Below are 15,010 nucleotides of genomic sequence, written 5' to 3' on the forward strand. Positions count from 1 at the left end.
TCGTACCGCTAGTAGTAATCGTATGGCCAGGGCCGATGAATACATTTCGACGGCTTAATAAAACGTTATTGTTGGAATTAAATGCGGAAAGAAATGACGACAACGGTGTGGTGGCGCGCACGACACCTTTGGCAACCACCCGCCACCTCGCCGCCGCTGTAATTGCGCCGTTGCACGCGTACGAACCGGCATGTGCGCGATTCAGGTTGCGCGCCGGCCCGCCACGGAGATGCATGTGTCCCGGAACGTAGCGCGTACCGCGTTGCGGTTTCAGTCGTTAAAAAGCCATCGAGGCGTGAAGTCCGATACCGTCGCCGCGGCCGTCTCCGCAATCGATCGCATCCCGTTCGGTGGTTCGCTCGCGATGTTTTCCGACCAGTGATCCGGTTCGCATTTTTTAGCATCCGACCCTATCGTCCGCCCGTCTCGCCCCTCCCCCCCCATTTCCCCGCGTACGATTGTGTGCATCAGGCGCGCGAGCCTAGGTCGGTGCGGTGCAGTGTGCGTTTTACGAGAGGTGGTGCGCGTGCGATGCGTTCCGAAACCCGCAACGGTAATTAGTGCTCATATACAGTCGTACAACAACCGCGGACCAATATCAGGGCACGTGGACGTCGGTACCGGTAAGAATATTAACGAAACACCATCTTAATCCGAAGCCGGAGAGCCAGCCGGCGGTGACGTTGCGCCGCGGCTCCGAGGCTGAGGTTTTTTCATTTTTATTTAGACATACGTCTGATGCAGGTTCTATGTGAATTTCGCAATGCCATGAGACCGTGTACACCGTTACGATTGTTTTAATACATCGAAAACTTTTACTATCGAGTCTCATGATTCCGATTCAATATTAATAAGGATATTATACAACGGTTCGCAAAAGACAAGTTTAACTATCTTTATTATTATTATTTTATTCAAATGTTTATTTTATTTTTGTTTTTTATTTAATTATTTATTTATTGAAATAATATACGGGTTAGGACCCGATTTCATGAATTAAATTTAAATAGCATTCGAAAATATTATTAAGATAACAATTAAAACATATTATTTTGTTTTTTATTTAAATTGCATTTGAACATGATTAAAGAAAAATGTAAGATTTATGACTTTTTTTTTTTTTTTGTGTAAAGTTGCCTTCCTATAATCACTGTACCCTAACCTCTTGACTCAATGTGTAGTTCGTAAATATTGAGTATTTCAAGTCAATCGCGCAAAGTTTCCACAGAATTTCACGACCTCGACCGTGTTCAACATTGCAAATACCATAGGTTATTCTGCAGAGCTTTGTTTTATTTTTACCGTGAAATCCCAGCGTGGCCACCGAATTTCCCCAATGTATAGCACCGACCATCTGGGTTCCTGGGTTATAATTTTCACAGAAAATCATACGCATCATCTTATATCATACCTTATATCACCCTATATTATAAAAATTTCTACGTGTTTTAAACATTTAACGTTTGATAACAAATTCATACAAAAGCAATCAAAACTTTAAATAATACGCGATGCTTAAACGTTTTATAAAAGTTATTCACTTAATATCTTCTAAGATTTTTCAAAGAAAAGTTCTACGCAATCTGAACCGTATTAAAAAATTTAAGAAGAATTTCTAAATTTAATTAAATTAAAATTATTTAATTTTTTAATTAAATTAAAATAATTAAATTTAAATTCATCATTGTACAGTAATATTTTAATATGCATGATAAAAAGAAAAATGTGAAAAATAATTAGTAATTTTTGTTCGTTTAAACTATCATCTTTTTAAATTTAAATATACACGCCTTCCGCATGTGATAAATTTTAACTTCTTTAAACTAAATATAATTTATTTGAAGAAATATAAAATAATACTACAATGGGAAAAATAATATAAATAACGATCTATATCTTTATTTAACAGAAAATTCGAAATCTTGGTAAGAGATGAGATTCCAATATTAGAAATATAAAATATATACATTTTTATTAGAGAAATATTAATAAGTTTCAGCTATTAAATGGTAGGGAGAGAGAAATGATACTTAGATATTCCATACAGAACATTATGAATACTTAATAATTTATTGAAATTTCAGTCTCCAAATTAATATGTAATCATAAATATTTACTTATTCATTTTAATTTATTATTTTATACTGAGACTATAAATAATAAATCAATTAGGATTTTTCAATACTTCATTTTTCAATGAGTAAGAATACGGAAGTTTCAAATGTTTAATATAGGTACACATATTTATATATTTATATTGTATATAGGAAAATATTTTCGGGACCAATTATAAAGATGATATTATAATTTTCCAATGAGTAAATAATAAAAATTATAAATTATTGAACCTGATTTCTGTTTTTTTTTTTTTTTTTTTTTTTTTTTTGTGTGTGTTTATTAAATAAGTGCAGTTTGATAGTATGAAAACGTTTGTACAATTTTATTAATCTTAAGTTTAAAAGTGTTTACATAAAACATATATATGTAATCGGAAATAAATTAGTAAACAAAATGTATGCGGTTTGAATTATAATAAATAAAATGGAAAAAATACACCAATTAAAATATTTATTGTGGATTTATAAGTGTATCTTATTTTAAGTTTTTAAGAACATCAGCTAATGATTTTATTTTTAATTATATTTCAACTTTGTATATTTTAACTATTTATACATAATCACATTAAATGTATAAATTTTATACACTCCAATTATAAATAAAAATAATTGTTCTCTAAAATTACTCAAAAATATCAATTTAAAATTTAGCGTTAATTAATCAAGTATTTAGTTATAAGTAAGTAATCAATAGCTACTATCTAATAGTTACCTTAGTTATAAGTATAAAATATGTTTGCAATGATATTTGAAACTTTTATTAATAATAAATGATGTTACTAACATTATTCTCACGTATGTCCCTTCTTCCAAGCACTAACAGACTATACGAATCATTATAATAGTATTAAATACTTATAAAAAATATGTATTAAGTAAAAAATGAGTTTATTCATGTGCTTTTGAATTTTTTTCGGGGATTTTTTTTATGCACTACACTTTGGTCTAATTGATGGATATGCTAATCAAGTTACAGTGCTATCAAAAATTACTCGATGACCATAAAATCTAAAATATAAATGATCAAATATTCGTTTTTATTTTAATAATAGTAGGTATTCTCCTAGCTATAGAATATTTATATTGTTACTATTTATAAATAAACTCCTACCAATAGTGTTTCAGTACATGGTTATTATCAAAACTGTCGCGGCCTTAGGACTAAACTGCTCAATTTTAAATGTAATGTATCTCAATTTAATTTCGCTTATTTAATTTTAACTGAAACTTGAATAGCAAAAAAATTTTATGATAGTGAACTTGGTCTGTTTAATTATAATATTTATAAATCTGATAGATGTTCTAATTCTAGTAATTGTAATCGCGGTGGTGGTGTCCTTATTGGCATTCGCAAGGATATTTCCTCTCATCTTATTTTTAATTTCTGAGACAAATGTTGAACAGATTTTTGATAAATTCTCTATCGGTGCCTTTTGTTATGTAGTTGGTGGTGTTTATATTCCTTCACATTCCAATCCTGATATTTATAAATATCACGTCAAATCTGTTGAATCTATAACCTGTCAGTTCAAAGATCATATTTATAGTTTCTGGGGGACTATAACCTACCTGAAATATTATGGGATAATGATGATTGTGGTTTACGTTACTCTTTTTCATCGTCCCCCATAGCACCGTGTATACCGGAAGCATTCGCAACCTATTCGTTCTTTCAGATAAATAATATTCACAATTATCATGGTTCGATTTTAGATCTAGTTTTTTTGTAACACCAAGCTCATGTCTATTGAAAATTCCCTTGAGCCTGCTGTCTCAATTGATCCCTACCACCCAGCTCTTTATATGTCTCTATCTTGTTCTCCTTTGGACCTTAACAGTAAACGTTACCAATCATTTTATAATTTTTCTAAAGCAGATTATCACTCAATTAGTACAATTAGTACATTCTTAGAAATACTTGATTGATCATCTACTTTCAAGCCGCTTGACATTAATTCTGCTGTTAATGCATTTTATGATGCCTTGCATAAAGTGGTTATTGATTTTGTCCCTAAATGTAAATATAGTTTTTCTTCATTTCCTCCTTAGTTCACTAAAGAACTTAAAAAATTAGTCATATTAAAGAAACAAGCACATGCCAGGTTTAAATCTTCATCTAGTGTTTACGACTACAAAAAATTCTCCTTCCTTAGGGCAAAATTTAAATACTTATCCAAAAAGAGTTTTCGTACTTATTCATCTAATGTTGAATCGTTTTTTATTATTAATCCTATGAGTTTTTGGAAATTTGTTAAAAAAAAATAGATCTTATAGTAATATTCCTAGTTCTTTAAAACCCAATGAACACATTGCTTCGTGTAATCATGATTCTGCTGAGTTATTTTCAACTTACTTTTCCTCCATGTACTCTTCTCAAAAGGTTGCTTTAAACGTTGATGAACTTGGTATTTCTTCGTTTGACTTACCGTCCAATGTCGCTTTTAGTGTTTATGATGTGTTTGATAAGTTATCTAGTCTACGTGGCGTTAGGTCTATTGGGCCTGATGGTCTCTCTGGTGATTTTTTTATTTCATCTACACTCTGTTATTAGTTATCCGCTCTGGTTATTATTCAGGCGTTCTCTTAATGAAGGAATTTATCTAGCTATTCTAAAATTTAGCTCTGTTACACCCATTTTCAAGTCAGGGGATCCATCTTCTGTCCTGAACTATAGGCCTATCTCCATTCAGTCTTACATCTCTAAAATTTTGGAATCTCTAGTATTAAATTCTCGTATATTCGTCGGTCGATCAACTCTATTATTATTGAAGAACAACATGGGTTTTGCCTGGGTCGGTCGACTTTTACCTGTAATTTAGTTTTTAGTAATTTCATTTATAACTCTTTTCAACAACGTTCGCAAGTGGATGTTATTTACACGGACTTCCACAAAGCTTTTGATTCCGTTAATCATGATATTCAAATTCAGATCCTTATAGCTTCTGGTTTCGGCGAGCTCCTATTGTCGTGGTTTAAATCCTTTTTAGTTGATAGATATCAATGGGACTCGCTTTTAAATTTTAAATCAACTTTATACTTATCTTCTTCTGGAGTACCTCAAGGGGGGCATTTATCACCAATACTTTTCAATATCTTTATTAACATCATAGGTAACGCTCTTCATAACTGTCGTTTTTTGTGTTTTGCTGATGATGTCAAACTCTATGCAAATTGATTTGAATGATGACTGCTTAAAACTGCAAAGTGATATTAATCGATTCGTGGAGTTATTCGACAAACTTAATCTATCTCTAAACATATCTAAATGTAAGGTCATGACTTTCACCATATCTCGTACTTCTCTAGTTTTCCCTTACCACCTGGGTGACACTGTAATTTCACGTTGTAAAGATTTTATTATGGATCTTGGCTTTAAATTTACTAGCAATCTTGACCCGAGCCTTCACATTGAAATGATTTGCTGTTCTGCTTTAAGAACATTAGGCTTTGTTATGAGGTTGGCTAAAGACTTTAGCCTTAAATCATCTCTTAAGGCTCTCTATTGTACTATTGTACGGCCTATACTTGAGTATGGTGCCGTAATTTGGGACCCACATACATCTGTAAATGCTTATCAGTTAGAAAGGGTTCAGCGTAGGTTTTTCCGGTTTGCTAGCTATTTAATGAGCATCGATTGTCCACCTCATGACTACACGCCTGTTGCCACTAATCTTGGTTTAGTAACTTTAGCCGAGCGCCGATGTTACTTTGGTAATAAATTTTTAAAAGATCTACTGACTGGTGTTATTGATTCTCCTTCTTTACTTGCCCTAGTTGCGTTTAAAGTTCCACTGCGTTCCACCTGTTCTAATGCTATGTTTCATATACCATTTAGTTCCACCAATTACATGCAAAATGAACCTTTAAGACGTTTGATGTCGCAAGCCAATACAGACCCCACCTTTAACTTTCTTATTTTTTAATTTTACACACACTTATAATGTATTCCTATTGTTTTTATTTACTATCATCATATAATAATTGTAATATCTTTTCTGCACATATATATTTTAATTATAAAGGGCTCAGCCCGTAAATTCTTAATAAATTAATAAATAAATAAATAGTTTTTGATAAACTCGAAAAAAAGAAATCGACATTTTAAAAATTTAGTCGACTCTATGTCACATAGTTAATATTATTAAATTTACAAAATGTATTATTTAAATAAAATTATTCTATGTACTTTAAAAACCGAAATTTAATATTTATATATACATTTATAATTTGTATGATTTTAATGGTAATTTGGATAAACTCGTACAAGGACATTATATTTTATTGCTTTGTTGTTTAAATATTGATATTCTTTTCCCTTGGATAAAATATATTTCATCTTACTAGAAAATAATTTAAAAAATTAATTGATTAAATAAATTTAACAAAACATCCTCGGATACAATAAAATATACTATTTGGTATCAACGTATTATGCTCATCAATATTTAATGAACAATTTTGTAGATTGATAGATTGTAATTTAAAAAAAACCTCTAACGAACAAATTTAATTCTTAATTTAATATTTTATACTTAGGTTTTAAGTTGAAAAAATTATAATTCCTTCAATAGAAATATCTAAATTTTATGTATAGCAGAAAAAAAATGAATATTTTTATTATTTAACATTATAATTTGTTAACAAAATGAATACAAAAACGTATACTTTAGATTCCTTTAAAAAATATTTCTATAATATATAATTTTAATTAATATTCAGTTTTTATTCCAAGATTCCCGGAATTTAGTTTTCTTGTTTTAAGTATATTTATAACATGTTTAAATCATGTTTAAAATAATAGAAAATAGTAGTAAAAAATTTTGTTAAAAAAAAAAAAAACAGTCAAAATTAATAAAAAATTTGTTTTTTTCTCCAAATCCTGGTACAGATGTAACTAATTTTATACATAAAACAAATATTTTATAATATTCCCATATTATATATTATATTAGTTACTTGTTTGATTTATTTTATTGTCCCTCATAAAATATGTATTAAAAATTAATATATCAATTACGTACTGTTCTCAAATTCCCAGCCAGTAACTTTAGTTATTTTTATTTATATTCTAAATAACTAGAAAAAATTGACAAAAAAACCTTATTGAAAACCAAAAATACTACAAGTCGACTGGCACGTACACATTCCTAGTTCACGTCAAAGACCAGGATCCGACCAAAATTAACTGGTTCTGGAAACGGTTAATGTTAAAATTCAAGAACCGTAACCTTAACCGAAAACTTTATTTAAAAAAAATGAAAAACCGTTACTTTGACCGTGACCCTAATTATTAAATTGTTAATTTTGTTTAATAGTTAGAAATAATATAGTTAATAGTTAAAAAAAAATAAATAAAAATACAACTTGAAATTTATTTTTAAAATTTAATTAAATATTAATTTGTATGTCTCCTTATTAATACAAATTTCCAAGGTTCAAAATAAATATTTCACCTTCGTATATTTTTTAACTAAACAAAATTATGTACTGTAAAATTTGAAATAAATGTAGATGCCTGGTTATTCAACCAACCATTCAATTTATTTAGAGGATCAATTTAAAAAGCTTGGAGTGTTAATTATAGCCTGCTAGTTGCCCATAGGTTGGAGACTCCTTGGTGTATACTATAGTTCCATGTATAGATAATGCACTTTTCACCAAGATTTTAAATGTAGATACGTATATTTACAGAATTAACTGGTAAATACCTAAATTTCAAATCGTCATCAGATCGAATAGGATAATATAGGAAAAGTCAGTTCGGTCCGTTACTTCAAACTTCATAAAATACAATAGAAGTATAAGAACAAAATACATCTGTATATATATATATATTTATATATATTTAAAAGAACAGGTCTTTTTTGTGTTCCATAATTTCTGTCGAAACTATTGAACCTTTTCCAATTTATTTTTCAATGTACTTATCTTTTCTTGAGTGTCATCATGTCATTCGATTTTTCATTTTCTTATATATGGGGGAAGATAGAGTGTGTATTTTTTTAAAGGTTCCATTTTTTTAGCTTGTAGTTTAATAATTTCCCAATTTTTTGTGTACCTAATACTTTCTGAGTTATATTTTATAATTCATTTTAATAATTAAATTAATACATATATCAATACTGAGATCAATACATAAGTATATAAAAGAACAAATCCTAACTGATTGATTCATAACCAATGTAAAACTATGATAGCTAGAAACTTTAAATTATCAAGATATACTTATATCACAGTCTAGGAATACAATAAGAAAGGATATTGAACAAAATAGATTTTAAAGTACTGAATTGAGCAAATCCAATATATAACTAACCGATTTTTTTGGATTTTATTTTTTTCTAGCTGCCGTCGTACTAATCTATGTCGTGAGACATGTGACTACATGTTAATGACGTATACGCATCTATACCGATGTTGCTTTTTTTTTTTTTATCAAATAATACAATTTTTCATTATTTAATTAAAATTGAATTCTGAAATTCGTGAAATAATATATTAATGTATTAAAAGTATAAAAACAACATGACTATAAATAATTTTAGTTTTGATTGTGAAAGTTAAGAAATAATATTAATTAATTTGTCATATTCATTTCGATGTATATTTTAAAATTATACTACAGTAACATTAATAATCGATAAAAAATAATAAGCACCTTACTGTGCATACAAATAAGGGAAGAAAATTTAAATTTAGTTTATTTTCATTGTTTTATTCGTATATTTGATTTAAATTAGTGTTAAAAATATTTTGAAATGTCGATTGAAGAAATTATAATAACCGATCTATTAATAACTTAAATCGTCATTCCTATCATTCTCCAATGATGCTACTTACCTTTTTTGATAAATTTTATATAATTTATTTAATGATAAAGAAAGGTGTCAAGATATATTAAATACAATTGTTTTGTATGTGACTGTTCATTGAAATAACTTTTTTTATGTCTTACAATTCGATTGACCGATTAACATTATATTTTCTACAGCTGAAAAACAGTACAAAAAAATTAATTCTGAAAATAATATAATGTCTGTTCAAAAATACAAAAATAACCATACACAAAAGACCTGTAAGGACAAAGAAAAAATTGATCATAGATATAGATATTTTTCATAAATTTTATGTGCTAGATAACGCTTTATTCTAATCGTTATTTTGGATTTTTTTGACTATTTCTACTTAAAAGGACGTTGCATTCACATCGAGTTAAGTTCTAAATGAGTTAAACAATCACTATTATTTTTCTGGTCAATGATAGGTTATTCAGCTAGTATATGTTTATTTTATAATTTATTTTTACTAACAATCATGGTAAATTATTCTTATACTGATTTACTATATGTAGTGACAAAGACGAGCATTATATGAAGTATAAATGTGGACTTAAAAAAGATTTATGTTAATTTTAAGACCTACGGAGTTCATTGATCACGACAAAACTACTTATGCGTGAAAATAAACATCACGACAAATCAAGTCACGGGCAAAATAAAACATTGTGAACTTGAATGTTGTTCATGTAATGTACTAATAGTATGAAAGATTAACACTCGTCACCAATATACTCTTATATACATACATATACATTTTTTTTCCTATCTGTTGTAATTTTGTTTTATAATTTTTGATGAAATAAATGGTTAATTTTTATTCGATGATTTCAACCATAAATTAAAAAAAAAAAACTAACCATTAGTTATAATGAAAATTTACATTGCACATTACAGTAAATAATGAAATAAAAATGTTTTTTTTTTTTTTTAACTCATATCATTTCAATTGATTATGTATTGCCTAAATTTTTGATTGTGCTAAAGATATACTGAATATTTTATGAAATACTGTTATTGTAAATTTGTTATTTTTTATGGAAATAAAGAATACATTTTTTACATAATTCTCAAAAATAAGTCTTAGTAAATATTTAAATATGTAATTATCTAAAAAAAAAAAATGTTTGACCATTGAATTTATTAATGTATTCTTATTTCAAAATATTAGTCATCCATAAATTTACTATAATGTTAGTCAATGTAGCCTAGATTTAAATGATGTAATTTTAAGTGGTTTTTATTGTTTTTTGTTCCATGTAAAATAATTAGTTATACATTAACGACGGATACGTTAATTTATAATTAGAACAATAAAAAATAAAAAACTTTACGTTTATTTTTTTTAAACTTAACATATACAACTATGAAAAAAGTCGTTTATTTTAAAAGTAACACATTCGATACCTAGACTCTCAACGGAGAATACATTTCAATGCCGGTTTTGTCATTTGTTTTTTCCTGAATTTTATATTTTATTTTTTGTTTATGGTTTCCGTAATATATAAAATATCATCCATGCAAAATAGCCTCATATACTAGAGGTTTCGATATTTGTAACTACCTAAAGGTCACGTGACATCCGATGAACGCAGTATTTCAGAACTTTGTCCTGTCAAACTTTTATGCATATCTAGACAGTCTTATTTACCCACATTACCTAATATTAACTAAATGTTTACATGTCATCATAATTTATTCATATTAATTAAGATTGTTCACAAAATCATCCCGTGTCTCTTTAAATAACGCTTTTTGCCTTAAATACTGTACATTTCTCATATGACATATAAGATTATGATGAGACAAAAGCGGCTTATAATTTTACAGTGGTTTGATATTTTCCTCGCACGTTCTGCACGTAATTACTTTTTCAAGTATGGTCTGACTTAAGGTTTGCATATATTGTTTTATATTTGAAAATATCATGATCAGATGCACGTATTTGGAATACCGGAATATATTTGATATTATTTTGATGGTGTTCAAAATCCCAAATTTATTTTCTGAATTCAATGGAACTTAATTTTAGCGTTGATTGTTCATATTTATTTAAAAATGTCTGAAAATTTTGACTATTTTCATATACTTTCACTTAAAAATACGGAACAGTGTATTTATTTTATGTTAATTTATTTAATTATAATATTTATATTAAAATATATATATTACATATATCATAGTATATAGCTTAAATTAAAGCTTAGTGTACCTACTTAATATACCTATATTAAGTATGAACTATGGAAACATTGAGATTTTTTTTTTAATATAAACTGGAAATTAACAATTTCAACATTCTATATTTACCAAATTATTGTATACACATATTATAATTGTGTTGTGAAGTTATCACCCGATCATAAGTTTTTTTCCATGATCATGGATTGTGACCAAATGATAATTGATTTCTTGCAAAAATATACACATCATTGACATTAAAATAATAAAAATATGTCATTTTTAATAAATGAATTTATAACAACATGATAATAATATCATAATAGCAAATATATATGGATAAAAAGATATTTGAACCACATCGAATTGATTGCACAACAAAAAAAAAAAAAAAAAAATTGTGCACGCTGCTGTTACCTGTTTTGCTTGATTAACATATTTATTTTTATGGTTACAATGGGCGTCTCGTTGGCAATTTGAAATTGCCGAATGGCTAATGATTTTGACGCCCACATGGACGTACCATGGAACTGCCACTTTACATCAATTCTTGTTCGCATTTTAAGTCTGTTATCGTTCACTTAATATGTATAACCATTGTGTAGCAACGAGAAAACTTTTGAATTCAAATTATTATGATACTTTTATTGACATTAAAAATTTAATCGCTTTCACATACTTGAGTTGCAAATAAATATTTGCCATTAAATAATATAATACAAATATACATAATTTATGGCTTGTATTTAATTTTATAAATTATTATTACAAAACTTTTATTCTACGTTACTTCAGATCATGATATCACCGATGTATTAATAATATAATTGATTTTATATTGCAGATTGATTGGTTACTTATTTAATGTATTAACTTAGCTTCTTTTAATTAGGTTTCAAGGGTAAGACGTTTTGGTATTGAACCACTTATTTAAATACACAAATGATCATCTACATTTAAAAAAATAAAAAAATACGTTCAATATATTCTACATATCACCATTTTCTAAATCTACATGTACCAATGGTAAAATATATCTTATATAATAGTTGCAGTGTTATCAACTTTAACAAGTACTAATATTTCAATGACTATCATACATTTGTTTATAATTTCTTAAAACGTATTAAGAATTAAATATGTTTGTTGACTGTAAGTTTGGTATCTGTGGACCCAATTGATCGTTTATGTAATTGATTAAAAAAAATTTTTTATTCATTTTATGAAAATGTATGTTTAATAGAAAACTGTTTTTCACGACAAGGCTTTAATAATATGTACATAAAAAATATCCTCTGGAACAAAGAATTGTTTATGTAGGAAAAATAAAATATTATATAGTTCTAAATGCCACTAAAGTTTTTTCTGCCAAAATAAATATTATGTAAAATAATAAATATATTAAAAACAGTAAAGAAGAATAACATTATTTATTGTATTATCAATTTTTAAGTTGTTACTAGTTTTACATTTTTTAATTCAAGCTATGTTAAATGTTACAATTTAATAACATGCTTATAATAAATAATAAAAATTAATTATAATGTGTTTTCTCTCAATAGTATATGGTATGTATAAAGTTTATTTTGAGTTTCCACTAAGTTTGAAACATTAAAATTGTATAAAATAAAATAATACTTGGATGTTGAATTATTTCAAGTTTGTTCATTTCAATTCGAAATAGTATTAGTTATTTTCCTTATTTTCTTATTATTCATATATTTTCAATTAATAATATAATCAAATTATAATTTAAATACCAAAAGGTTCTTAATACATAAACAATGATTTAATCTGATTCTATTGTTAGTATAATGTATTCAGTACTGTAAATGGGTACCCAATAATCTACTATTAAAGCACATTATACTATATTTTTGATATTATAGACCTTATAATAAGCTTTATACCTAATACATATATATATATATTAACTTACCTATAGCTACTTATAAAGTGAAGACATAATTTTTATTTTTTCACAGATATTATATTCGTAATTTCGATAGAATAATAAAATTATGTTTTTGATAAAGATAATACCAATTATAGTTTTATTAGTCTTATAAATTAGTCTTAGTTATAATAATACGCATGTAATTCTATACTATTTATGTATTTGTGTATTTATTTTCTGATATACATATTCATCAATCAATCAATTAATTTATTAATTGGTTTGAATACTAATATTTTTAATAATCTTTGCTGGTGTGGTATATAGGGTAGTATTTTCAAGCAAGATATTTGATATTTAAATTTAGTTTCTAAAATTAAGCTCCTATACATATTTTAAATGCCTAATATATAAATTAATTTTATAAATCACTGTTTTAGTAGAAATCATGTGAATCATGTAATTATAGTTACCCATTAATTTACGAACAATACATTTATTAAAAAATATGTATGGATTCACTTTAAATTTAACATCATGATTATTAAAAACAAAAAATGAATTGCTATTTTGAATTGAATTAATATTTAATATTACTCCAGTCATACATATTTTAATTTTATTTAATTGTAATCTTATTTTATCTTGAATAAATATTAACTTATGAAATTCGCATAAATGGTCCTTTATTCTCCGATTAATTTTAACTTTTAATTTAGTTACATACAGATTAAACATATAAATTATTTTAACGGTATCGACGATTTCAAAGATTTTTTTTTATTCTGATTTTTTACATGAGTATTATTTAAACAGTTTAAATTTTAGTAAATTTATTTTTGACACATATATTGTAATATTTTCTTAATGATATTATTTATTACATAAAATATTATTATTATTTATATTTACAATCAAGAATAAATAAAAAAATATACATGAAAATATTAAAAATTTTCTTTCTCCAATATGATATTTTAATAAAGTATAACAGGTATATAATCACATATAATGTATTATTAAATTTTAATTTCATTAACGCACATCAATATCAATATTGCAATATATTTTATTAATATTTAACATTGATATTCTTGTTTAAAATCTCTTATTATTCATGTTTTTATATAACATAATAAAGTGCTAGAACTTTAAATACCATATAAAATCTATTTTAATGTTTTTAACAAGATAAGTTTTAATACATAAGTGTGTAAAACTGGCTGACAGCTTTAAATAGATTTAATATAATTTATAATTAGTCAATATCATAAAAGTTGTAGTTAAGTATTTGAAAATAAAATGACAAATATTACATTGAGTGTTATATTTTGTTTATAATTTATTTCAATATAGAAAACTGATTGTCATAATTTTTACCTATATTATAATTATTAAATGGCCCATTGATTTTATACATAGAATAAGTATAGTAACTTACTATTCACATATATTTTTTTCAATATTTTTCAGGTGGTAAGTTAGCGTTTCTTACATGTTCTTTTATCGTGAATATATTCGTCGGTTTATTAATTATTTTTCTAATACATGGAATTATGTGTTATTACTTTTTATTGTTTATTAGTTAGAATATTTTATATAGATCATTTTTTTTTTAAAAATAATTTTTTACAAAGAATATTTAATCAAAGTTTATAACGTTCACATGAAATCATAAATCAATTCGATGTGGTTAAAATATCTTTTTATCCACGTATATTAGTTATTATGATATTGTTATAAATTCATTTATTAAAAATGACATATTTTTATTATTTTAATGTCAATAATGTGTATATTTTTGCAAGAAATTAATTATCATTTGGTCGCAATCCATGATCACGGGAAAAAACTTATGATCGGGTGATAACTTCACAACATTATGTTATATTATGTTTATACAATAATTTGGTAATTATAGAATATTGACATCGTTAATTTCTAGTTTATACTAAAAAAAAATCTCAATGTTACCATAG

The 15,010-nt window shown here is 26.2% G+C and overlaps 2 protein-coding genes across 4 annotated transcripts in view; both read left to right on the forward strand.

Annotated features, from left to right (window-relative positions):
* Nucleotides 1-217: 217 nt before the first annotated feature.
* The window catches only part of LOC112679627 (zwei Ig domain protein zig-8-like), a 345,073-nt gene continuing 330,280 nt past the window's right edge, over nt 218-15,010 (forward strand). For 2 of the 3 annotated variants that reach the window (XM_025549511.1, XM_025549513.1), the window contains exon 1: nt 218-623. The gene's annotated coding sequence lies outside the window, so the exon portion shown is untranslated. Of the gene's footprint in view, nt 624-744; nt 870-15,010 lie in introns of all 3 variants that reach the window. The other variant, XM_025549512.1, reaches the window with a different exon arrangement.
* Nucleotides 5,270-6,040, forward strand: LOC112679644. Its single transcript, XM_025549533.1, has one exon. It carries the CDS (start codon nt 5,270-5,272, stop codon nt 6,038-6,040), a length of 771 nt encoding a protein of 256 aa, XP_025405318.1.

The sequence above is a fragment of the Sipha flava genome, unplaced genomic scaffold, assembly GCF_003268045.1.
Source record: "Sipha flava isolate LNK unplaced genomic scaffold, YSA_version1 165_pilon_pilon, whole genome shotgun sequence".
In the NCBI taxonomy this organism is placed as follows: domain Eukaryota; kingdom Metazoa; phylum Arthropoda; class Insecta; order Hemiptera; family Aphididae; genus Sipha; species Sipha flava.